This window comes from Scyliorhinus canicula, chromosome 26 (genome assembly GCF_902713615.1).
Source record: "Scyliorhinus canicula chromosome 26, sScyCan1.1, whole genome shotgun sequence".
Classification (NCBI taxonomy): Eukaryota; Metazoa; Chordata; class Chondrichthyes; order Carcharhiniformes; family Scyliorhinidae; genus Scyliorhinus; species Scyliorhinus canicula.
In genome coordinates, this window is record NC_052171.1 from 22,719,772 (window position 1) to 22,746,823 (window position 27,052).

The window sequence follows — 27,052 nt, forward strand, 5'->3', positions numbered from 1 at the left end:
GATGGGTTCCCGGTTGAATTTTATAAGATGTATGCAGACCTGTTGGGCCCCCTGTTGGTTAGGACCTTTAACGAGGCAAGGGAGGGGGGGCTTTGCCCCCGACGATGTCTCGGGCGCCGATCTCCCTGATTCTTAAGCGGGTCAAGGATCCCCAGCAGTGTGGGTCGTACAGGCCGATCTCACTCTTGAATGTGGACGCCAAGCTTTTGGCAAAGATCTTAGCCACGAGGATAGAGGACTGTGTGCCGCAGGTTATCCACGAGGATCAAATGGGGTTTGTGAGGGGGAGGCAGCTGAACACTAACATACAGAGGCTCTTGAATGTTATAATGATGCCGGCGGTAGAAGGGGAGGCGGAGATAGTGGTGGCACTGGACGCGGAGAAGGCCTTTGATAGGGTCGAGTGGGGGTACTTGTGGGAGGTGCTGGAAAGGTTTGGGTTTGGGGAGGGGTTTGTCAGTTGGGCGAGGCTGTTGTATGAGGCCCCGATGGTGAGCGTGGCCACGAATAGGAGGAGTTCGGAGTATTTTCGGTTACACCAAGGGACGAGGCAGGGGTGTCCCTTGTCCCCCCTACCTTTTGCGCTGGCAATTGAACACCTGGCTATGGCGCTGAGGGAGTCAAGGAACTGGAGGGGGCTGGTGCGGGGTGGGGAGGAGCACCGATTGTCGCTCTATGCGTTTGACCTATTGTTGTATGTGGCGGACCCGGTGGGGGGAATGCCGGAGGTGATGAGGATTCTCCGGGAATTTGGGGACTTTTCGGGGTACAAGCTCAACTTTGGGAAGAGCGAGCTGTTTGTGGTACACCCGGGGGACCAGAAGGGGGAGATTGGTAGGCTCCCATTGAAAAGGGCGGAGAGGAGCTTTAGGTACTTGGGGGTGCAGGTGACCAGGAGGTGGGGGGCCCTGCATAAGCTTAACCTTACAAGGCTGGTGGAGCAAATGGAGGAGGCGTTTAAGAGGTGGGACATGTTGCCGCTGTCTCTGGCGGGTAGGGTGCAGTCAGTCAAGATGACGGTGCTTCCGAGATTTCTGTTCCTGTTTCAGTGCCTCCCCATCCTTATCCCGAAGGCCTTTTTCAGACGGGTTAACAGGAGCATTGCGGGGTTTGTGTGGGCACACGGGACACCGAGGGTGAGGAGGGTGTTTTTGGAGCGGGGCAGGGATGGGGGGAGCTGGCGCTGCCCAACCTCTGTGGGTACTATTGGGCTGCCAATGCAGCGATCGTGCGTAAGTGGGTGATGGAGGGGGAGGGGGCAGCATGGAAGAGGATGGAGATGGCGTCCTGTGCGGGCATGAGCCTGGAGGCGCTGGTGACGGCGCCGCTGCCATTCCCTCCAACGAGGTATACCACGAGTCCGGTGGTGGTGGCTACCCTCAAAATGTGGGGGCAATGGAGGCGGCACAGGGGGGAGGTGGGGGCCTCGATGGGATCCCCGATACGGGGGAACCACCGGTTTGTTCCGGGGAGAATTGATGGCGGGTTCCTGAGTTGGCACAGGGCTGGTATCAGGAGGTTGGGGGACCTGTTTATAGACGGGAAATTTGCGAGCCTGGTTGAGCTGGAGAGGAAGTTCGGGCTCCTCCCGGGGAACGCCTTTCGGTAAATGCAGGTGAGGGTGTTTGGCAGGTGGCGGGGTTCCCTCTGCTGCCGCCGCGTGGGGTACAGGACAGGGTGCTCTCGGGGGTGTGGGTTGGAGAGGGGAGGATCTCGGCAGCGTACTAAGTGATGTAGGAGATGGACGAGGCCTCGGTCGAGGAGCTGAAGGGTAAATGGGAGGAGGAGCTGGGTGAGGAGATTGAGGAGGGGACGTGGGCGGACGCCCTGGGGAGGGTGAACTCTTCTTGCGCGAGGCTTAGCCTCATACAGTTTAAGGTGCTGCACAGGGCTCACATGACCGGGACAAGGATGAGCCGGTTCTTTGGGAGTGAGGACAGGTGTATTCGGTTCTCTGGGCGCCCAGCAAATCATGCCCATATGTTCTGGGCATGTCCAGCATTGGGGACTTTTGGAAGGGCATGGCAGGGACGTTGTCGAGGGTGGTAGGATCCAGGGTCAATCCGGGCTGGGGGATCGCAGTATTTGGGGTTGCGGAGGAGCCAGGAGTGCAGGAGGCAAAAGAGGCCGGGGTTCTGGCCTTTGCGTCCCTGGTAGCCCGGCGGAGGATTCTTCTCCAGTGGAAGGACGCAAGGCCCCCAAGCGTGGAGGCCTGGGTCAACGACATGGCAGGGTTTCTCAAGCTAGAGACGGTGAAATTTGCCCTAAGGGGATCAGTGCAGGGGTTTTTCAGGAGGTGGCAGCCATTCCTGGACTTCCTGGCTGAACGATAGCAACCCGGGGGGGGGGGCATGTTTTCTTGTTTTGTCCTAAAGGGACGGGCATAGTTGTTCTGTGCCAATGTCGGGCATTAATTCATTTCCTCTTCTGTGTATACGTGTGGGGGGGGGGGGGAGGGGGGGACTGTTCTTTCTGTTCTTTGTAAAAAAAAAACCTGTCTTTTTGTTGTTGATATTATGCAAAAATTTGAATGAAAATTATTTTTTTTAAAAAGGGGACTTTGCAAGTGTGGAGAGGTTCAGGGAGGGAGCTGCTCCGTGTGACGGTGAGACAGCAGAGCGGGATTCTCCCTTCCTCAGACTAAGGGCGCGATTCTCCCAGAGAGGGAGAAATCGTAAGGCTGGCGTCAAATCCGGGCGGGTTTGACGCCAGCCTCCCCCTCCCCGACCGGGAACCGATTCTGGTCCCCGGTCGGGGCTAGCATGCCGCCGCCGTAAACTCCGGCATCACGGGCTTAACGAATTTCGTTAAGCCCGCTTGCCAGAGTTTGCGCCGGCTGACGCGTCACATGACGTCAGCCGCGCATGCGCGGATTGGAAGACTCCAACCCGCGCATGCGCGGATGACATCATCGCGCATTTGCACGAAACCCGCGCATGCGCGGGCCGGGATGCCCCTCAGCCGCCCCGCGAAGTGATACAGCGGGGCGGCGGAAGGACAAAGAGTGCGCGGGTATCGGACCCGCTGCCCGCCAATCGGTGCCATGGTTTTAAAAATCGGGACTTTACGGCCGTTTTTACGAACGGCCAGACCAGGTGTGTTTGCCGTTCGTAAAAACTTCCGTAAAGGGCTGGGAACTCGGCCCATCGGCCAGCTGAGAATCGCTGCTGGCCGTAAAAAAACGGCGGCAGCGATTCGTATCGGGAGTCGGGAGTGGGGGGGGGGAGAGAATAGCGGGAGGGCGTCAGACTAGCGTGGCCGTAAAATGTTACGAACCCCGCTATTCTCCGCACCGTCGTGAGTGCGGAGAATTGCGCCCCAAGTGTTTACACCGGGGCAGAATTTATGGACTTTCACAAGAGCAAAACTGGTGCCAAACCTGGAACGATTCAGTGACTGTGGAGGGGCTAGTATTGGCGTCACGTGGAACACAATCGATTCTAATGAAAAACGGTGTGGGTCTCGCCGGGCCTCGCTCGGGAGGCTGACAAGCTGCAGCCGCACATACACATTACACTCCCCACACACACACTCATCCCAGCCAACAAGGTGGCACTGGCTGTGCTGGAGCGCACCCGCACAGCTGACTGGTTGGCTGGGGCCGGCGGGTGGCCCGGGGGTGGGGGGGGGGGGATACGACCCGTGGGCCTAAGTTCACAGTGGGCTGTTAGCGGTGTGTGCAGCTGCATGGCTGCCTTGCCAGCTGGGGCAATGGTGCTCCGTGCCCGTCCACCCCATCACCTGGCCACCCCCCCGTATCTCCCCCAGCCCTGGCAGAATCCCCCCAGGCCAGCGGCACAACTGCCAGCAAACTATGTCGATGTTGGACATTTTCCGTACTCCCCCCTCTCAGCAGCCACGGCGCTGGTTTCACGATTTTTAAAAGCACAAGTGAACCACGCCGTTGGGCACCCAGCCCATCGAAGGTGGAGGCCACGGAGAATACTGGGTCGGGCCAGCTAATGATTTGCAAACTGTTTTTACTGTACGTGCATTCTAGACCGCATTGACGCCGCTGTCAAAGCGACGGAGAATTGCGATTTGGCGTCAAATCGGTGCTCGCCGTGATTGTGGCATGGAACCAATTCTCCGCCCAATCGTGATTTCGGTATCAGCCAACGGAGAATCCCGCTCCTGGAACTCTTGCGAGTTCTGACAGGCAGAGGGATCTGGGCGTGCATGTCCACTGATCACTGAAAATGGCAACGCATGTGGATAAGGTGGTCAAGAAGGCAGACGGCATGCTGGCCTTCATCAGTCGGAGCACTGAATATAAAAATTGGCAAGTTATGTTGCAGCTGGACAGGACCTTAGTTAGGCCTCATTTGGAATATTGTGTATAATTCTGGTCGCCACACTAACAGAAAGATGTGGATGCTTTGGAGAGGGTACAGAGCGGTTTACTAGGATGTTGCCTGGTATGACAGCATTAGCTGTGAGGAGATGTTAGATAAACTCGGTCTGTTCTCACTGGAACGACGGAGGTTGAGAGGCGACCTGATGGAGGTCTACAAGATTATGGACAGAGTGGGTAGTCAGATACTCTTTCCTAGGGTAGGAGAGTCAAGTACTACAGGACATAGGTTTAAAGTGCGTGGGGAGAAGTTTAGAACATATGTGCGAGGCAAGTTCGTCACACAGAGGGTGGGTAAGGTAAATATGTGGAACGCACTTCCTGGGGAGGTGGTGGGAGCAGGTACGATAGCGACATTTAAGGGGCATCTAGACAAATATGTGAATAGGGTGGGAATGGAGGAATAAGGACTCTGTCAGTGCAGACGGTTTTAGTTTAAGCAGATACCCTGGTCAGCGCAGGCTTGGAGGGCCGAAGGGCCTGTTCCTGTGCTGTTTTGTTCTTTGAGTTTGTGCCACTGCTGGTTGGGAACAGTGATGCCTGGTGAACCAGAGATATGTCCAGAATGGAAGGATGGAGGGGAGTCCTGGGGCATTGGATGGAAAAGCAGATTGCAGTGATAATGTCACGGCACCAGCAATCCAGTATATCTCTGTGTCCATGCTGTGATGATAATTGTGTTTGTAAACTTGTCACCAATGACGGTATTGCAGCTTTGTCATATTTATGGGTTTACCTTTCTGTTTCTTTAAATTCAGTTGCATTGGCGGCACGGTGACGCAGTGGTTAGCATGGCGCCGAGGTCCTGGGTTCGATCCCGGACCTGGGTCACTGTCCATGTGGAGTTTGCACATTCTCCGTGGGTCTGACCCCCACAACCCCAAAGATGTGCCGGGTAGGTGGATTGGCCACGCTAAATTACCCCTTCATTGGGAAAAAAACAGAATTGGGTACACTGAATTTGTATTTTTTTAAATTAAGTTGCATCTTTTTAAGGTCACGTCTTAAGGGTGAGGTCAAAGCAGAAATTCTGGAAGTCCTCAACTGGTCCAGCAGCATCTATGGAGAGAGAAATGCACAGTTAACATTTCATGTCTTGTCATTTTCATCCAAACTGGGAAAAGGTGAACACAGAAGCGGTTTAACAGAGTGAAGGGGTGGGTGGAGAGAGTAGCTGGGAAGAACAATAAAGACAGCACACGCTTTCAGTTCAAGATATTGGACATTTCTAACTTTTCCCAGTTGTTGAGCTGAAACGTCAATGTGTGTTTTTCTCTCAACACAGATGCTGCCTGACCTGAGTGTTCCCAGCATTTTCAATATTATATCCAGCATCTGCAGCATTTTGATTTTGTTCTTAAAGGTGAAGATTCTTGCCTTTGAGAATAAGATTTGAACTGGGGCTGCACAGTGGTTAGCACTGTTGTATCACAGGACCAGGGTTCTCACCGTGTCTGCCTGGGCTTCTTCCCACAGTCCAAAGATGTGCAGGTTAGGTGGATTGGTGGGGTTACGGGGATTGGCTGAGGGAGTGGATCTAGGCGGGGTGCTCTTTCAGAATGTCGGTGCAGACTCGATGGGCTGAATGGTCACTTGCAGGACTTCTTTGATTCTGTGTTCCATTCGGGCTTTCTATGTCAGCTGTCAAACTTACGTCAAGACTCTATTTAAAAAAATATATATCCTCAGTGTCAAGATGGGACTTTGTCTCCACAAGGACTGTGCAGTGGTCACTGCTACCGATACTGTAATGGACAGATGTATCTGCAGCAGGCAGGTTGGTGAGGATGAGGTCAAGTATGTTGTTACCTCCTTTTGGTCCCCTCACCACCTGCTGCAGTCCCAGTTTAGCAGCGATTGTCCTTTAGGACCCGGCCAGCTCGGTCTGTGGTGGTGCTACCAAACCACTATTGGTGATGGACATTGAAGACCCCCATCCAGAATATATTCTGTCACCCTCTGTTGTGGGAGTTCAACATGGAGGAGTACTGATTCATCAGCTGGGGAGAGGCCTTGGTATGGTACATAGCAATAATCAAAAATAATCTTTATTGTCACAAGTAAGCTCACATTAACACTGCAATGAAGTTACTGTGAAAAGCCCCTCGTCACCACTGAGGGAGTGGTTAGCACTGTTGCTTCACAGCGGTAGGGTCCCGGGTTCGATTCCCGCTTGGATCACTGTCTGTGCGGAGTCTCCACATTCTTCCCGTGTCTGCGTGGGTTTCCTCCGGGTGCTCCGGTTTCCTCCCACACGTCCCGAAAGACTTGTTAGGTGAATTGGACATTCTGAATTCTCCCTCTGTGTACCCGAACAGGTGCCGGAATGTGGAGACTAGGGACTTTTCACAGTAACTTCTTTGCAGTGTTAATGTAAGCTTACTTGTGACACTGATAAAGATTATTCTTATTATTAATAATAAGATTACGTCCTCCCCCTGTGTGCGTGGGTTTCCTCCGGGTGCTCTGGTTTCCTCCCACAGTCCAAAGATGTGCGGGTTAGGTGGATTGGCCATGCTAAATTGCCCGTAGTGTCCTAATAAAGTAAGGTTAAGGGGGGGTTATTGGGTTACGGGTATAGGGTGGTTACGTGGGTTTGAGTAGGGTGATCATGGCTCGGCACAACATCGAGGGCCGAAGGGCCTGTTCTGTGCTGTACTGTTCTATGTTCTATTAAATCTCTGCCCCCTGGTCACTGATCCCTCCACCAAAAGGAAAAGTTTCCGTCTACTCTATCTCTGCCCCTTATAATTTTCTACATCTCAATCATGTCCCACCCTCAGCCTCCTCTGCTCCAAGGAAAACAACCCCAGTCTATCCAATCTCTCTTCATAACTCAAACTCTCCAGCCCAGGCACTATCCTGGTAAATCTCCTCTGCACCCTTTCCATTGCTATCACATCCCTCCTATAATGTGGATTCCAGAACTGCCCACAATACTCTAGCTGTGGCCTGACCAACGTTTTATACAGTTCCAGCATAACCTCCCTGCCCCTAAACTCTGCCTGGGCTAATAAAGGCAAGAATACCATCTGCCTTCTTAACCTCTGTGTCCACCTGCTCTGCTACCTTAGGGTACGGGTGTACATGTACACCAAGGTCCCTCTGATCCTCGGTGCTTCCCAGGGTCCTGCCGTTTATCATGTCTTCCCTTTGCCTTGTTTGTCCTGCCCAAGTGCATCACCTCACATTTATCCCGATTGAATTCCATTTGCCGCTGATCAGCCCATCTGACCAGCCCGTCTATATCCGCCTGTAATCTCAGGCTATCCTCCTCACTATTTACCACCCCACCAATTTTCATATCATCCACAAACTTACTGATCAACCCTCCTGCATTCATGTCTAAATCATTAATATAAACCACAAACAGCAAGGGCCCAACACTGATCCCTGCGGGACCCCACTGGACACAGAAAAACACCCCTCCACCATCACCCTCTGCTTCCTGCCACTCAGCCAATTCTGGATCCAATTTGCCAAATTTCCTTGGATCCCGTGAGATATCTTCGCTATCAGTCTTCCATGTGGAACCTTATCAAAAGCCTTGCTGAAGTCCAGGTAGACTACGTCAAATGCATTTCCCTTATTGACACATCTGGACACCTCTTCGAAAAATTCAATCATGTTGGTCAGACATGACCTCCCCCCGAACAAACTCACTCTGACGATTACCCTCTGCCTCTCCAAATGCAGATTCATTCTGTCTCAGAATTGCTTCCAATAGTTTTCCCACCACTTGAGGTCCGACTGACCGGCCTGTAGTTTCCTAGTTCATCCCTTCCTCCCTTCTTGAATAATGGTAACACATTGGTTATCCTCCATTCCCCCGGCACCTCTCCTGTGGCCAGAGAAGAATTGAACATTATTGCCAGCTCCCCTGCTATTTCCTCCCCTGCCTCACTCAGCAGTCGTGTGTATTATCTGCACGATGTACTGCAGCAACTTACCAAGTCTCCTCAACAGCATCTTCCAAATCTGCCACCATTACCATCTGGAAGGACAAGGGCAGCAGACACATGAACACAGCCACCAGGACGGTCTGGTCCAAAGCATTCACCACCCTGACTTGGAAATACATCGGCCGTTCCTTTACTGTCGCTGGGGGAAATTCCTGGAACTCCCTCCCTAACAGCACAGTGGGTGTACCTACACCATATGGAATTTGCAAGGATCTTATCACCTGGAGATCCTTGTGGGAAATTAGAAGCCGTTTTGTGTCAGGTTGTGGGTATTTGCAAAGATTCGATTCGGCTAATTAGACCTAACTTCGTCCCTCCCTTGCCTCCTGCAGCCCTCCACCCTGCAAGGTTTAAATTGCTCCACCATTGGTGACCTTTGCCCTGAGCTCCCTGATCCTCTCCCACTACCTACCTCTCTCCTTTTAAAATGTTCCCCAAGTGTGCATCTTTGCTCAAGTGTGTTGACGTGCCCGAGTATCTCTCAGAATCCCTACAGTGCAGAAGGAGGCTCTCTGAAAGAGCACTCCACCGAGCACATTTCCCCCGTGCCCCCTATCCCAATAACACCTCAACCTAACCTGGGCACTGGGAGACAATTGATCTTGGCCAATGCAACTAATCTGAACATCTTTGGGCTGTGGAGGAAACCGGAGCACCCGGAGGAAACCCATGCAGACACGGGGAGAACGTGCAGACTCCGCACAGACAGTGACCTGAGGCCGGAATTGAACCCGGGTCCCTGGTGCTGTGAGGCAGCAGTGCTGACTACTGTGTTGCCAGATGTGTCTCAGTGTTAAAATCTGACTGGTCCCCAGTAATGTCAAGCTCATTGATCTGTCTTACGGGCATTCGACACAAAAATTCAAGTTGTTAAATGCTCAAGTTATTATTCTCCTGCAATCATAGAACAGTACCTCAGCTGACTTGCTGTGAGGGACGCCAGTAGTTTAATAAAGAAAAGCAGAAAATTAATTTCTGAGCCCTCACCAAATGATTTCCAATCATTTCTTTTGAAACTAATTTGTATCTGAAAATGCTTTGTGTCGACCTGGTGTGTTGGGTTTTAGTGATGCGCTAACAGTAGGTTTGATTCTTGCTGTGCTGTGTCTGTGGTGTCAGCTGTGTGGTTGTTTGCTTTTATATCTGAGGATTGCTGCCGATGGCTCTCTGATGCTGTCAGCTTCCCACATCGTGGTTCAGATATCAGGTTCTGAGGTGGCAACTGCTTTCAAAATAAGGCAAGTCTCCTCTTCCTCTTGAAATCTCTCCGCAGCTCTACCCCCTTCCTATCTCTGTAACCTCCTCAAGCCTGAAAAGCTCCCTTCCCGAACTCTCTGACATGGTGGAGCCCTACTTCGATCGATTCGCCACTGAAGATTTTGTTTTGTCTTCTGCCGTCTGTTCCTCCACCCTGACACTCGTCCTTTAAGGTCCTCAGTAAAGACGGAGCTTTTTTGCCCTCCTCCATTCCATTTTCCATCCCCCGGTGAGGGGGGCAAGTAGGGTAGATGACTCATGGCAAACGGTGTTGATTTAACTTCAATAAAGGTGCTCATTAATCCCAAATTAATTGCTTCTCACACCACCCACTGCACACGTCCAATGGAGAGAGTTTCTTTCTCGGCTTCAGGCTGAGAACTTGGAGCTAACAGGATATCATCTCCCACTTGAGCACAGTGATGTGGACTTTGACAGGCGTAGACCGGCATACTCGATCCAACAATAACAATGAAATAAATGATTTGTTTTTGACGGTGTGTGCTGTGGGATGCCGAATGGTTTATACCCCTGGGTGCTCCATTGCCCCTGTTCGAGTCGCGCCGTGTCAATCCCGTGCAAAGGAGGTCAACTCCAGCAGCTCAGCGCTGCACAAAAGTGTCCCTTTAGATTCCATTTTTAAAGAGGGACTGAACCCACACCAGTTCAGACTCCGAGATGGGAGAGGCTCCAGCTGAGCCACGTGAACAGGGCGCTCAGTTGCTGCCATTTGTGGCGGCGCTGGGAAGAAATTCAATTTCTTTTTATTCCGCTTGTTTCCAGAAGCAAGCTCCTTTGTTGTCACAAAGAAAGACTTGCATTTATACTGCACTTTCCACGACCACTGGATGTCTCTGAAAGTGCTTCACCGCCAATGAAGTACGGCTGAAGTGTAGTAATTGTAATATGGGAAACAGAGCAGTTAATTTGTATACAGTAAACTCCCACAAACATTCACGTGATAATGACTAAGTCATCCTTTCCTTTGATGCTGATTAAGGGATAGATATTGGCCAGGACACCAGGGAGGACCCGCCCTCCTGTCAAAATATTAACACAGGATCTTTTACATCAGCCCAGCCTCCACTCAATGATGGCTCTTCAGTCAGTGCAGCACTCCTTAACGCAAAGGTCTGCCTTGATTTTTGTACTCGATAGCGCTGGAGTGGGAATTGGACCTTGTGATCCAGAGGCGAGTGCGTGGGTCAATGAGCCAAGGCTACCCTTGTGTGATTATACTGTGTCCAACTCTGCTTGTTTGTGAAGAGCCGAGGGCGATGTTTAACTCTGTACTGGGCGAACAAGTTATTGCCAGAGTCTTTTGGAGAAACTGGGGTTTCAGTTGTGGTGGTTCAGGTGCCCCGTTCTTCATTGGGCGCAAGTCGATGATTTAACCCCACTCCCGTCACACTAGCTGATGCCACCAAACAACCAGGACTGGATTCTCCCCAAATGGGACAATGTCCCCACGCCGGAGTTTTACCCCAAAATTCCTGACAAAAAGTTGAACAAATTCCTAGCCCTGCAGGGGGCTGGCAGGGACCCGGAGTAAATCTCACAGGTTTTGCTGCAGATACGGGCCACTGCATTTCCGGTTCAGAGTCCGCGCATGGCAGCAGCCTCCAGCGGCCGCACCGTGCCCCATGGCGGCCGCGGAGCCTGGCAGAGCCACACAGAGAAAGGAGCCTGAAACCCCGCACCCCAGCCTGAAACCGGGCACCCGAGCCTGAAACCGCGCAACCCAGCCTGAAAACCCCCCACCCCAGCCTGAAACCGGGCACCCCAGCCTGAAACCGCCCACCCCAGCCTGAAACCACCCACCCCAGCCTGAAACCGCCCACCCCAGCCTGAAACCACCCACCCCAGCCTGAAACCGCCCACCCCAGCCTGAAACCCACCCACCCCAGCCTGAAACCCCCCACCCCAGCCTGAAACCCCGCACCCCAGCCTGAAACCCCGCCCACCCCAGCCTGAAACCACCCACCCCAGCCTGAAAACCGCCACCCCAGCCTGAAACCCCCCACCCCAGCCTGAAACCGCCCCACCCCAGCCTGAAACCCCCCACCCCAGCCTGAAACCCCGCACCCCAGCCTGAAACCGGGCACCCCAGCCTGAAACCCCCCACCCCAGCCTGAAACCGCCCACCCCAGCCTGAAACCGCCCACCCCAGCCTGAAACCCCGCACCCCAGCCTGAAACCGCGCAACCCAGCCTGAAACCGCCCACCCCAGCCTGAAACCCCCCACCCCAGCCTGAAACCCCGCACCCCAGCCTGAAACCCCGCACCCCAGCCTGAAACCCCGCACCCCAGCCTGAAACCCCGCACCCCAGCCAGAAACCGCCCACCCCAGCCAGAAACCGCCCACCCCAGCCAGAAACCGCCCCACCCCAGCCAGAAACCGCCCACCCCAGCCTGAAACCGCCCACCCCAGCCAGAGAAAACCGCCCACCCCCAGCCTGAAACCCCCCACCCCAGCCTGAAACCGCCCACCCCAGCCTGAAACCCCCCACCCCAGCCTGAAACCGCGCAACCCAGCCTGAAACCCCCCACCCCAGCCTGAAACCCCCCACCCCAGCCTGAAACCCCGCACCCCAGCCTGAAACCCCCCACCCCAGCCTGATACCGCCCACCCCAGCCTGAAACCGCCCCACCCCAACCTGAAACCCCCCACCCCAGCCTGAAACCGCCCACCCCAGCCTGAAACCGCCCACCCCAACCTGAAAACCCCCACCCCAGCCTGAAACCGCCCACCCCCAGCCTGAAACCAGCCCACCCCAGCCTGAAACCCCCCACCCCAGCCTGAAACCACCCACCCCAAGCCTGAAACCCCGCCACCCCCAGCCTGAAACCCCCCACCCCCAGCCTGAAACCGCCCAACACCCAGCCTGAAACCCCCCACCCCAGCATGAAACCGCCCACCCCAGCACTGAAACCTCCCCCCCACCCCAGCCTGAAACCCCCCCCACCCCAGCCTGAAACCGCCCACCCAGCCTGAAACCGCCCATCCGAGCCTGAAACCCCCCACCCCAGCCTGTAAACCGCGCACCCAGCCTGAAACCCCCCACCCCAGCCTGAAACCCCGCCACCCCAGCCTGAAACCCCCCACCCCCAGCCTGAAACCCCGCACCCCAGCCTGAAACCCGCCCACCCAGCCTGAAACCCCGCACCCCAGCCTGAAACCGCCCACCCCAGCCTGAAACCGCCCACCCAGCCTTTAAACCCCCCCCCACCCCAGCCTGAAACCGCCCACCCCAGCCTGAAACCGCCCCACCCCAGCCTGAAACCCCCCACCCCAGCCTGAAACCGCCCACCCCAGCCTGAAACCCCTCACCCCAGCCTGAAACCGCGCACCCCAGCCTGAAACCCCCCACCCCAGCCTGAAACCCCCCACCCCCAGCCTGAAACCCCGCACCCCAGCCTTGAAACCCCCACCCCAGCCTGATACCGCCCACCCCAGCCTGAAACCGCCCACCCCAACCTGAAACCCCCACCCCAGCCTGAAACCGCCCACCCCAGCCTGAAACCGCCCACCCCAACCTGAAACCCCCCACCCCAGCCTGAAACCGCCCACCCCAGCCTGAAACCGCCCACCCCAGCCTGAAACCCCCCACCCCAGCCTGAAACCACCCACCCCAGCCTGAAACCCGCACCCCAGCCTGAAACCCCCCACCCCAGCCTGAAACCGCCCACCCCAGCCTGAAACCCCCCACCCCAGCCTGAAACCGCCCACCCCAGCCTGAAACCCCCCCCACCCCAGCCTGAAACCCCCCCACCCCAGCCTGAAACCGCCCACCCCAGCCTGAAACCGCCCATCCGAGCCTGAAACCCCCCACCCCAGCCTGAAACCCGCGCAACCCAGCCTGAAACCCCCCACCCCAGCCTGAAACCCCGCACCCCAGCCTGAAACCCCCCACCCCAGCCTGAAACCCCCGCACCCCAGCCTGAAACCGCCCCACCCCAGCCTGAAACCCCGCACCCCAGCCTGAAACCCCCCACCCCAGCCTGAAACCGCCCACCCCAGCCTTAAACCCCCCCACCCCAGCCTGAAACCGCCCACCCCAGCCTGAAACCGCCCACCCCAGCCTGAAACCCCCACCCCAGCCTGAAACCCCGCACCCCAGCCTGAAACCGCCCACCCCAGCCTGAAACCGCCCACCCCAGCCTGAAACCCCCCACCCCAGCCTGAAACCCCGCACCCCAGCCTGAAACCGCCCACCCCAGCCTGAAACCGCCCACCCCAGCCTGAAACCCCCCCACCCCAGCCTGAAACCCCCCACCCCAGCCTGAAACCGCCCACCCCAGCCTGAAACCCCCCACCCCAGCCTGAAACCCCCCACCCCAGCTTGAAACCGCCCACCCCAGCCTGAAACCCCGCACCCCAGCCTGAAACCACCCACCCCAGCCTGAAACCCCCCACCCCAGCCTGAAACCCCGCACCCCAGCCTGAAACCGCCCACCCCAGCCTGAAACCCCGCACCCCAGCCTGAAACCGCCCACCCAGCCTGAAACCCCCCACCCCAGCCTGAAACCCCCCACCCCAGCCTGAAACCCCCCACCCCAGCCTGAAACCCCGCACCCCAGCCTGAAACCCCCCACCCCAGCCTGAAACCCCCCACCCCAGCCTGAAACCCCGCACCCCAGCCTGAAACCGCCCACCCCAGCCTGAAACCGCCCACCCCAGCCTGAAACCCCCCACCCCAGCCTGAAACCCCCCACCCCAGCCTGAAACCCCGCCCACCCCAGCCTGAAACCCCCCCACCCCAGCCTGAAACCCCCCCACCCCAGCCTGAAACCCCCCACCCCAGCCTGAAACCCCGCCCACCCCAGCCTGAAACCGCCCACCCCAGCCTGAAACCCCCCACCCCAGCCTGAAACCCCCCACCCCAGCCTGAAACCGCCCACCCCAGCCTGAAACCGCCCACCCCAGCCTGAAACCCCGCACCCCAGCCTAAAACCGCCCACCCCAGCCTGAAACCGCGCACCCGAGCCTGAAACCCCGCACCCCAGCCTGAAACCCCCCACCCCAGCCTGAAACCGCCCACCCCAGCCTGAAACCGCCCACCCCAGCCTGAAACCCCCCACCCCAGCCTGAAACCCCCCACCCCAGCCTGAAACCGCCCACCCCAGCCTGAAATCCCGCACCCCAGCCTGAAACCCCGCACCCCAGCCTGAAACCACCCACCCCAGCCTGAAACCGCCCACCCCAGCCTTTAACCGCATATATTTAATCCCCGGCAGCCTGTAAGCCCCCCCCCCCCCCAGCCTCTGATCCCCCCCAACCAAGGCGACCACGAACTGAGTCCACAGCCGCCACACCAGCATCCCGATCGGCAATAGGTGGTCAGTTCCACGCCTTCGGGAACTCGGCCTTTCAGGAACGGAGGATTGCTGGGCGGCTTTGGCAATGCCCCCCCCCCCACCCCCCCCGGCGGCGCGGTGCACCCCACAGTCATGCAGGGACCTCAGAATCGCTGGACTGGCACCGGGCCCGATTACGGCACGGAGCTGTGGAGAATCCAGCCCCCAGTCTTTTCATCTCATTGCTGTTTGCGAGATCTTGCCATGTACAAAATGGCTCCTGCTTTTACCTAAAGCAGTGCTCGGTGTACTTCATCGTAACTCACTGCGTGGGAAGTGTTGTTGCAATCTCTGAGAACTGCATTATGACACTTGGAAAACACTTTGGGACTAGCTGGGGTTGTGAAAGGTACCACTTAAATGCAAACCTTTGAAATCAGATGAGCGACCTGATGAAAGGTGGCATTCATTGAAACCAGGCAATGAAGGTAAGATAATGCAGTGTTTCAGTGAAGAGAGTCTCACTCGAACTTGGGGAGAATGGTGCAGAGGTTGGGGGTGATGAAAGAGTCGGTGTCATTTATGCTAGTGTTTCAAAGATATTTTACTTCAAGGACTGTTTCAAAATGGACTAGGAATCATGAATCCTTGTCTAAATTATGATATATAATACTAACTACCTGGACAAACTAGTATTTTGGCACCTGACCTTTTAGTTTAAGTCATAAATAGTTTTGAAAAATCCCTGCTGGTTTGAACAAAGCTGAACTCACCAGGTGCCCAGCACCAGTGTTGTCAGTGTGGGTCTACCTGCCCATCTTTGTGTTGACTCTCCATGCGAATATCCCTCCGAGGTGAGAGAGCCAGCCTACCTGGCACCGTGTGTCTGTGTGGCTGCTACCTGGCACTGGGTGTCTGTGGCTGCCACTCCTTCACATACTGCTCAGCTACTTTGGAAAGACAGCTGAACCCCAGGGATCTGTGGACTCCACGGATATCAGTGACCTGAAAGCAGACACCGTGGTTAGCACTGTTACCTCACGGCGCCGAGGTCGCAGGTTCGATCCCGACCCTGGGTCACTGTCCGTGTGGAGTTTGCACATTCCCCCCCCCCCCCCCCCCCCCCCCGTGTTTGTGTGGGTCTCGCCGCCACAACCCAAAAGATGTAGGTGGATTGGCCAAGCTAAATTGCTCCTTAATTGGAAAAAATGAATTGGGTAATCTAAATTTATTTTTTTAAAAGAGAGGAGCAGGAAGCAATCCTGGCCAACGGTGTCACTGCAGTGAGAGCGAGAATGATTCCACCCAATGTTTACTTCTGTACTTTCACTCCGTTTCAGCTACACTGCCTATCAATTCACATCACATCATTGCTCACAAACCAAACTGGATTCAGAGTTAACATTTCAGGAGAACGGTGTCTCCCATCAGAACTGAGCGACGTTGGCATAGATACCAGATGTTAAACCAAGCACAGAGGCCGGCCGGGAACTGGGGCAGGGTAACAACAGGAAGGGAGGCCTGCGATAGGCTGAGGTGAAATGACAAATGGGATGATGATGGAAAAAGGAGATGGGAATGGGACAAATAGAGAAACAAAGATCGGCCGAGAGCAGGTGTGAATGGAAATGGCAGAATCACCGAAATGTTAGCTCTGTTTCTCTCTGTATAAATGCTGCCTGACCTACTGAATATTTCCAGAAATGTCTCCTTTTATTTCTGCATTTGCCGCACCAGCAGTATTTACCTCCGTCCCTGGATTTAGGAGTACGTGCTGACTCACCAGTATGTTGCCGCTGTCTCTGCAGATCAAAGAAGTCTCCACAAAAGCCGGGAAGATGGGCAGATGACGCTTATCCTTGACATGATTAACGGGGGCATATCGGTATTTACAGGAAATTCCCGGGAGTGGTTCACTACTCTCAGGGAATCTGTGGAAGTGCCAGCATTCCCCAACTCGGGAATGTGTGAATAATTATAGGGGCTGGAACATGGAGAAAACCTCCAAAACCGTTATGTGTGGCACCATGTGGAGAGTCGTGATTCTGTTCATCACGTCCCCGTTGCTGACTGAAATTGATGTATTACCAGAGTGAAGTGCTTGCTTATTGGCCTCACTGATTTGATTGCTGTAAATGGATATCTCACTGGTTAGAATGAGTCTGGGCCATCCAATGAATGCTGTAGACTGGGTTTATTCAGGCTTTGCTGCCAGTAGTGGTTCAGATCACACAAGAGAACAGTGAGAACAGTGAGTTTATATTGATTCGCCACATGGGCGGCCTCCAAAACAAGTCCAACATAAAATATGCCGTCCTTGCTCGTTTGATGAGACACTCTCTTTAAGTTGGATATTTGTGGGGTTCAAACCCGACATGGGTATGACATCGGCTAGTTCAGTGCAGAACCGAGGGAGTGTTGGCGCTGTCAGTGAAACCGTTTCTTGGTTGAGACCGTAAACCAAGCCTGCTCGGGTACATGTAGAGAGCTGGGCGGTAACGTGTGAAGATGATCACGGTCCTCGTACAACTCGGGATCCTCTGCTTATTTGCTCTTTATTGGATGTCGCTCGCCAAGTTTCCCAACAAGAGTGGCTGCACTTGCAAAGCAGTTTATTGATCTCATTATGCTTTGGGACAGCCCATGGTTTGAAGTTTTGCAGAGGTGCATGGCCTTCCATTCTGTCGACTTGTACAAAACTGTATCGAGGCCTTGATTTGTACAATGAGAACGTAGTTAGAAATGACACCTTCGTGAGCCTGTAGCATCCCACAATCCATTCCCGTGTCCTGTACCTGACAACTGGCCCTGTCAGGCTGCAGATACATTTCACTCGGCAACCACGTTATCTCTATTTCTACAACAAGATTGCGACTTGTGTGTATGTCAAATGGTTCTTCCGCCTTCATTATTCTTGGACTTCATTTGAAACTGGGCCACTATCTAGGAAGGTGATGGGTGAGAATGCTCAGCCACATTTTTCAAAGATTGGTTTAATGGACCGAAAGGAATGTGGAACCAATTGTCAGGAGTTTTGTGCTTTTTAAAAGTTTATCCTTAACAGTCCTGAAAATGGTTCATGTACGGGTGGCACAGCGGTTACCACTGCTGCCTCACAACGCCAGGGATCTAGGTTCAGTTCCCGGCTGGGTCACTGTCTGCGCGGAGTCTGCACGTCCTCCCCGTGTGTGCGTGGGTTTCCTCCGGGTACTCCGGTTTCCTCCCACAGTCCAAAGATATGCAGGTTAAGTGGATTGGCCATGCTAAATTGCCCCTTAGTATCCAAAAGGTTAGGTGAGGTTACTGGGACTAGGGTGGAGGTTTAGGCTTAAGTAGGGTGCTCTTTACAAGGGCCAGTGCAAACTCGATGGGCCGAATGGCCTCCTTCTGCATTGTAGTGATTCTATGATTTGCTAGTTTATGACCAACAGAGGTCATGGTTTTAAACAGTCAGATTTGAAGAAATACAGAAAAAGAAGCATCTCTGAACTTGATGTCAAGCTGTCTCTCTCCTGCAGTATTGATGAGATGATGCCTGTATTCACTTATTTCTATTATTTCATGGGATTTGAATGTTGCCAACAAGGCCAGCATTTGTTGCCCAGCCCGATTTGCCCTGAGAGGGTGGTGGTGAGTGCCTTTTTTGAACCACTGCACATCTTGACGCTGCTGTCATTATTTACTGCAATGCAGTATATTTCCCAGTAATCTCTCACAGTATCTCCTTCGCCAGTGCAATGCCAGTCACGTGATCCTGTTTACCTAGAGGTATTAGCAACCTTTAACCTGTGTTACACCATCCCTACTCCAGCTTGGGCCCAATATAAACCACAGGAACTGTGACTGTCAAACCTGCTGTGTGCAGGTATAGGAATACCTCCGGTTTTAAATTCTCTCCTCTGTCTTTAACTTCCACCTTGTCCTTCCTGATTTCTTTATCTCTGCACTTCCCCAATTCCCTGATGTGTCCATGATTCTAATTGCTGCACCATTGTGGACATCCATTAGCTATCTCGATGCTCGGCCCTGGATACCTGTAACTCGCTCTCCTCCTGAAAGACATAAATCTTTGACCAAGGATTAATACCTTCTTCGTTGCTCTGGTCCCAATGTTGTTTCCCGCCCCTGTTTAAATGCATGATAGATATTAAGGCACTCGTTCGCATGTAAAACTCAATCATTGTGGTTTCACAAACTCGCAATGATGAGAATTTCCTTGTGTAAAGCCAAGTTCATGGAATGATTCAGCATCGGGTTTTCAGGCTGTTGTGTCAGTTCTGCCTCTTTGGAAAAGCGAAACAATTCATATTCATTAATAATATTCCCCCTTCCCAGCTCTTCCCCCGTGCCTCTGTCAATTCTTTTCCCATCAAGGATTTATCCTCAATTCCCTTTTGAAGTTGAGCTTCAAATATCTCCCGAGGCGATATTTCAGCCAGTTTAACACGAGGATTGGTCACTGGTCTGTCACTGGGGGATTTGTTGGGCTTTCCAACAGCATATTGGTGCCAATGCGTTGAGTAGGCTGGGTGATTCGAGCACTGCCCTCTTATACCAAGACAGTTTCTTGGTTTCGACTTCAGGCCTGGCCAGATCCTCTCAGAAGTTTGAGGGCTTTTCCTGTTGACAGTAGGGTATTCTGTAAATGTTTATCCAGCAGAGAGTGATAAGCTGCGATGGTAGCACACCCCTCTGACCAAAGACGAGAGGGTAAACCGCTGCATTTACTCTGCATAATCCTCTGGTCTGAGACCTGAGCAGTAACGTGCCCCCAGGCAATCCCAAATCCCCTCACAGCTAATCAAGCACTTTTCCCAGGGTAGGAGCTGCTGCAGGGAGCACAGCTGCGAATGCAGCAAGTTCCCAAAAGCGGCCGTGATCGCGCATTCCGCTCGTATTGGCCAGCGCTTGAGGCTGGGGGCGGGAGGAGGGGAGAGGGGCGTACAGGAGGGATGTGAGCTGGGTGGGTGCACTGCCCTTCCAACGGTGTTCTGCAATCTTTCACAGCCACGTGAGAGGGCAAACAAGGCCTTGGCTTCATGTCTCCTCTGAAAAATAACACCTTCGACACTGCAGCACTTTCTCAATACTGTACTACCCCAAGCTGCTGTCGAGCGCATGTGCTGAGATTTCCGGTGTGGCATGAACACTCAACCTTGTAACTGAGCCAGAGCTGACATATTAAACATTCCACACTTGCACACCAATCTTAGAATCACAGAGAAAAGATGTAAGAGGAGTCATTGTCAGCTCTACCAGAGGTGAAGGCACATGGAGCTGGAGCGGCACTGGAGACACTTTCTTTGCCCCTTGCTGTTTCCCAGCTCTACCCATACAGATTCCGCATTGTCGGGGCTAATATCCTTCCTCACTATTCCATTAATTTCCTCTTTAACCAGCACTGCCACTGCACCGCCTTTTCCTTTTAGTCTGTCCTTCCTAAACATACTTTGGTTCTATCTTCACAAAGGAGAACACAGATAACCAACCAGAAATGTTGGGGAACGCAGGGTTTAGTGAGAGGGAGGAACTGACGGAGATCAGTATTGGGGAAAATGGTGTTGGGGAAATTGATGGGATTGACGGCTGATACATCCCCAGGGCCTGATAATCTACATCCCAGAGTACTCAAGGAAGTGGCTCTAGAAATAGTCGATGCATTGCATTGGTGGTCATCTTGCAGAATTATATAGACTCTGGACAGTTTCTATAGATTGGAGGGTGGCTAATGTAACTCCACTGTTGAAAAAGGGAGGAAGAGAGAAAACAAGCCAGCCTGACATTGGTCATGGGGAAAATGCGAGAGTCCATTCTAAAAGATTTAATTGCAGAACACTCAGAAAACATGATGTGGCGATGCCGGCGTTGGAACTGGGGTGAGCACAGTGAGAAGTCTCACAACACCAGGTTAAAGTCCAACATGTTAGTTTCAGACACTAGCTTTCGGAGCACTGCTCTTTCACCTGAGGAAGGAGCAGTGCTCTGAAAGCTCGTGTTTGAAACAAACCTGTTGGACGGTAACCTGGTGTTGTAAGACTTCTCACTGTGCTCAGAAAACAGTGGCAGGATCAGAAGGAGTCAACATAGATTTATGGAAGGGATAACATGCGTGACAAACCTCCTGGAATTCTTCAAGGATACAACTAATATCATTGACGAGGGGAGCCAGTGGATGGGCTTATTTGGACTTTCAGAAAACTTTCGATAAAGTCCGACAGAATAAATTTGCATATAAAATTAAAGCGCATGGGATTGGCAGTGTAATGAGATGGATAGGAAACTGGTTGGCAGACAGGAAACAAAGAGTAGGAATGAACAGGTCTTTTTCAAATTTGCAGGCAGTGACTAATGGGGTACCACAGCGATCACAATATATATTAATGATTTAGATGAGGGAACTAAATGTTATATCTCCAAATTTGGGAATGTGAGCTGTGAGGAGGAAGCAGAGATCCTTTGTGTGATTTAGACAAGCTGAATGAGTGGGCAAATGAATGGGCAAATGAATGGTATAATGTAGATAAATGTGAGGTTATCCACTTTGGTAGAAAAACAGGAAGGCAGATTATTATCTGAATGGCGATAGATTGAGAGAGGAAAATGTGAAATGTCCTCATGTGCAGCAGGCGGTAAAGAAAGCAAGTGGTATGCTGGCCTTCATTGCAAGAGGATTCAAGTACAGGAGCAGGGATGTCTTGCTGAAATTATACAGGAGCCTTGGTGAGGCCACGCCTGGTGTATTGTGTGCAGTTCCAGTCTCCTTATCTGAGGAAGGATGTTCTTGCTATGGAGGGAGTGCAACAAAGGTTTACCAGACTGATTCCTGGGATGAGGAGAGATTGGGTTGGTTATGAGAATTCGAGTTCTTTTTGTCCTCAGTCTGGTCTCAGTAAATATACCAAGTCGGATTGTAGGTAACACACTTTATTTCATTTGCGCGTCTTGCAAGCTGACTCACTCTGCCAGAGTCTTGTCGAGTCCCCAGAGTCTCATATACATTGGTATAAAAAAAATGAGGTTACACACACGACAAAATAAGGTAACTTGGCAATTGTTGGGTTTCCATAGGTTCCCTAACATTCCTTTTGCCTGAGGCCCCTGTGATCACCCATCCCCCTCACCATGATACTCCTGACTTAGCCTGACTACCCACCAGGCTTCAGTGCCATCCCCTTTTGTTCATTTCCTCAGTTAGAATTATAGTTGTTGAGGGCAGCATGGTGGCACAGTGGTTAGCCCTGCTGCCTCACGGTGCTGAGGTCCCAGGTTCGATCCCGGCTCTGGGTCACTGTCCGGGTGGAGTTTGCACATTCTCCCCGTGTCTGCGTGGGTTTCACCCCCACAACCCAAAGATGTACAGGGTAGGTGGATTGGCCACGCTAAATTGCCCCTTAATTGGAAAAAATGAATTAGGTACAATAAATTTATTTTTTAAAATAATTATATTTGCTGGACTTCAGAGGGAGGGGTGGGGCTCTCATAGAAACCTATAAAATTCTAACAGGGCTGGACAGGGTAGATGCAGGAAGGATGTTCCCGATGGTGGGAGGTGTCCAGAACCAGGGGTCACAGTCTGAGGATACGGGGTAGACCATTTAGGGCATAGAGGAGGAGAAATTTCTTCACCCAGAGAGTGATGGGCCTGTGGAATTCGCTATCATAGAAAGCAGTTGAGGCGAAAACATTGTATGTTTCCAAGAAACAGTTAGATACAGCACTCGGATATAAAGGGATCAAGGGATATGGGAGGAGGCAGCCGGATCAGGTTACTAAGTTGGATGATCGGCAGTGATTGTAATGAATGGCGGAGCAGGCTAGAAGGGCCCAACGGCCTCCACCTCCTATTTTCTATGTTGTAAATTATACACCATGGCGTTTCCCAGGGCTGGTGAAATTCTTTTTCTTATTTGCCGTTGGGAAGTGGAAGATGCAGGTATGCTCATGTGCATTGGCAGTCACAAGATGCTCTGATGAATGGATGGCTTGCCCTTGCACTTTGCATGGCATTCCAATCGATCCGATCGTGTGCGACCGCAGTGGTTATTATTCCTGGGGCCGACCAAAGAGTATTCCTCTTAGTCCTGGTCGAGGCGATATTTTAACTTGCAGAGTCTGGCTCGCAAGTCCATCCCCACGTGTCGGGTGCATAGAATTCACTTTCTGCCTCGAGACAGCAAAGAATGGGAGTTTGGAATAAGCGGCGGAGATGGGGAGTGGGCAGGTTGACATTGTCCGATGCCCCAGTGTTGTTATCAGCACATTGTACTTCATACCCTGACCAGAAAGGAACCGTTGCTGCAAATGATATTTTGCATAAACCCACTGACACTGCGTTGTGTGGATGAGACTGTACAGCAGTCAGCTGAGTGCTAATTCCTTTTGTTGTGTTGTAAATGCTGGGCTGAGAGCACTAATCCCAGACCGTGCTGAAAGGGCGACAGCTTGTTGCACCGTCAGATCCGTGTAAATACATTAGAATCATGTTCGATCCACAATAAACCGGCTGCTCGAGCTGAGGCTCAGCCTTCACTTTCTGAATTTAACTTTCCAGCCCAGCATTAATTGTTCTTGTCACAATACTAATCAAGTTGATGTTAAGAACTGATCCTGGGTAATTTTGGAAGTTGGCAGTGAGTCCCACTGTACGTTGCTCTGTAAAATATCGGGGATTTTCATCACCCAAAAATGACGGCAGGAAAACTCTTGCTGGCCTGGTGATCTCTGCCTCTCAGGTGGTGCAAAGGTTCAGAGCTCATGGGGAACTTATTACTACAAGATTCCTGGAGAGTTACGGTATGTTTCCTTATTGTCAATTACTTTCTTTGTCATTCCAACAGCCAGAGTTTGGACAAGATTGCTGGGTTTTGTTTGCACACTCCCTTGTGATAAACAGTATGATGAACGTTTGGTCAGCCAAATAGTAAATAGGTATAATCACCCACAATTGACTAAATTCCTCGGATTGTGCTTAAATCCCAGTCGCTTCCCGTGCCCCTGTTTATATTGTTACACATTGATTTACAACATTGTTGAGGAAAGCAATGGTTACATACGTACATACAAGCAGGAAAAGGCCACTTGGCCCTTCGAGTCTGCTCCGCTATTCAATAAGATCATGGCTGATCTCGACCCCACATTCCTGCTGACCCCTGATAACCTTTCACCCCCTTCCTCAACAAGAAGCTGTCCATCTCTGCCTTGCAAACATTCAGAGATCCCAGAGACTCTCGGCCTTCTGAGAGAAAGATTCGCCACATCTCTGCCGTAAGTGAGTGACACCTTATTTTTAAACAGCGATCCCCAGTTTGGGGTTCTGACAACAGGAAAGATTCTCTCCACATCCTGTCAATATCCCTGATGACCATACCCGTTTCAATCAAATCACCTCTTTCTTGTTTAAACTCCAGTGGATACAAACCTAACCTGTCCAGCATTTCCTCAGAAGATAACCATTCCTGGTATTAGTCCGGTAAACCTTCTCTGAACTACTTCCAACTCATTTACATCTTTCCTTCAATAAGGAGACCAACACTGTGCACATTACTCCAGATGTGGTCTCACCAATGTCCTGTACAACTGAAGCAGAACCTCCCAACTTGTGCACTCAATTCCCCCCCACAATGAATGAGAATATTTACGGGGTTTTCCTTATGGCTTTCAGTACCTGTATAATTTTCCAATTGTGATTCATGCACTGTGACACCCAGATCCCTCTGCACCTCTCACTCTCAGCAATCTCTCACTGTTTAGATAATGAGCTTTTTTATTCTTCCTGCCAAGTTGGCATTTTCCCCCATTATCCTTCATTTGCCACATTTTTACCCACTCACAACCCGTCGATGTCCCTTTGCAGCCTCCTTACGTCCTCTTCATAATTTACTTTCCTATCTTTGTGTCGTCGGCAAATTCAGCAACCGTACGTTCAGTCCCTTCATCCAAATCATTTCTATAAATTGTAAAGAATTGAGGCCCCAGCTCTGGGGCGCGATTCTCCGCTGCCCACGACGGGTCTGAGAATAGCAGGAGGGCGTCCCCGACATTTTTCCCGCCCTCCCGCTATTCCCCCCCTCCCCCCCCCCGTTTTTTACGGCGAACAGCGATTCTCCCCAGGCCGATGGGCCGAGTTCCCAGGCCTTTACGGACGTTTTTACGGCAGCAAACACACCTGCTTGCTGCCGTCGTAAAAACGGCCGCAACATGCCCGTTCTGGGCATCCAGGGCCCCGATTGGCACGGCAGTACCATGGCCGTGCCAAGGGGAGCATGGGCCCGCGATCGGTGTGCACCGATCCGTTACGGACGCACTCTTTCTCCCTCCGCCGCCCCGCAGGATCAGTCCGCGGGGCGGCCGAGGGAGATGATGGCCCCGCGCATGCGCGGGTTGGAGCCGTCCAATCCGCGCATGCGCGGCTGACGTCATCGTGCGCGTCAGCCGGCTTGGCGCGCGGACTCAGTGACGGTCGCTAAAGCCGCAATGCCGTGGTTCACGGGGCCGCGCTGCTAGCCCCGCCCGAGGGGGAGAATCGGGTCCCGGGAGGGGGCGCGGAGGCTGCCGTGAAACACGGCCAGTTTCACGGCAGCCTTTACGACTCGCCGCATTTGCGGAGAATCGCGCCCCTGATTCCTGTGACACATCCTGCCAACCAGAAAAACACCTATTTACGCTTAATCTCTATTTCCTGTAAAGTAGCCAATCTTCTAACCATGTCAAGACCTACACCAGGAGCTTTTATTTTATCCAAAAACCTTTAATGTGGCTCCTTATCAAATGCCTTCAGGAAATCTACACCCATTATTTCCTTTTAAGCACAGCACGCGTGACTCCTTCAAGGACTCCAATAGATTGGTTAAACGTGATTTCCTGCGTGGGTTTCCTCCGGGTGCTCCGGTTTCCTCCCACAGTCCAAAAATGTGCAGGTTAGGTGGATTGGCCGTGATAAATTGCCCTTAGTGTCCAAAAAGGTTAGGTGGGGTTTCTGTGTTACGGGGATGGGGTGGAGGCATGGGCTTAAGTAGGGTGCTCTTTCCAAGGGCCAGTGTAGACTCGATGGGCCCAATGGCCTCCTTCTGCACTGCTAATTCTATAATTCCATGATTTCCCTTCCACAAAAACATGTGGACTCTGCTCGATTGCCTTGAATTTTTCCGAATCCTGTGACATCTTTAATAGAACATAGAACAGTACAGCACAGAACAGGCCCTTCGGCCCTCAATGCTGTGCCGAGCCATGATCACCCTACTCAAACCCACGTATCCACCCTATACCCGTAACCCAACAACCCCCCCCCCCTTAACCTTACTTTTTTATTAGGACACTACGGGCAATTTAGCATGGCCAATCCACCTAACCCGCACATCTTTGGACTGTGGGAGGAAACCGGAGCACCCGGAGGAAACCCACGCGGACACGGGGAGGACGTGCAGACTTCTAACATTTATCTTGCGATGCAGAGACTGCAGCGAAGGTTTATCAGGCTGATTCCTCGGATGGAATAAATCAGAGACTAAATCAGTTAGGACTTTATTCATTGGTGTTTCTTCACCCAGAGAATGGTGAATCTGGAATTCGCTATCATAGAAAGTAGTTGAGGTCAAAGCATTGTGTAATTTCAAGCAGGAGTTAGATACAGCTCTTGGGATTAAAGGGATATGGGTGGAAGGCGGGATCAGGGAATTGAACTTGATAATCAGCCATGATCATAACGAATGGCCTCCTTCTATTTTCTATGTTTCTAACAAGGCAAACAATCAAAAATACAAATTAACTTAACCCCACAAACTAAACTAAACCCCCTCACAGCTGCCGGTGACCAGCTCCTTAAAGCAGGAAGTGAATGGCTGTCATGAGGTAGAATCCTCCTCCACACTCCCTGATGGTGAACTTCACCTTCTCCAAATGTAAGAATGACGAGGTCAGCCAACCAGGCCGAGGCACTGGGTGGAGTAGGAGACCTCCTTCCCAGGCAAACCCGTCTCCAGGCTATCAACGAGGTGAAAGCGAGGACATTCCCCCTTCACTCCGTCTGCAGCCCCGGTCAGTCTGATACCCCGAAAATGGCCACCAGTGGGAATGGCTCCAATTCAACATCCAGTATCTCCGACATGGTGTTGAAGAAAGAGGCCCAAAGCTGACCAACTTGGGGGAGAACCAGAACACACGTGTGGGGTTAGCCGGCCCCCAA

At 52.5% G+C, this 27,052-nt stretch overlaps 1 protein-coding gene across 1 annotated transcript in view; it reads left to right on the forward strand.

Moving 5' to 3' along the window:
• The first annotated feature begins 23,387 nt into the window (after positions 1-23,387).
• Positions 23,388-27,052, forward strand: part of xpo7 (exportin 7) — a 92,039-nt gene continuing 88,374 nt past the window's right edge. Inside the window, exon 1 of the mRNA XM_038785255.1 lies at positions 23,388-23,664. Coding sequence (XP_038641183.1) covers positions 23,626-23,664 — 39 coding nt within the window. The 5' untranslated portion in view covers positions 23,388-23,625. The remainder of the gene's footprint in view (positions 23,665-27,052) is intronic.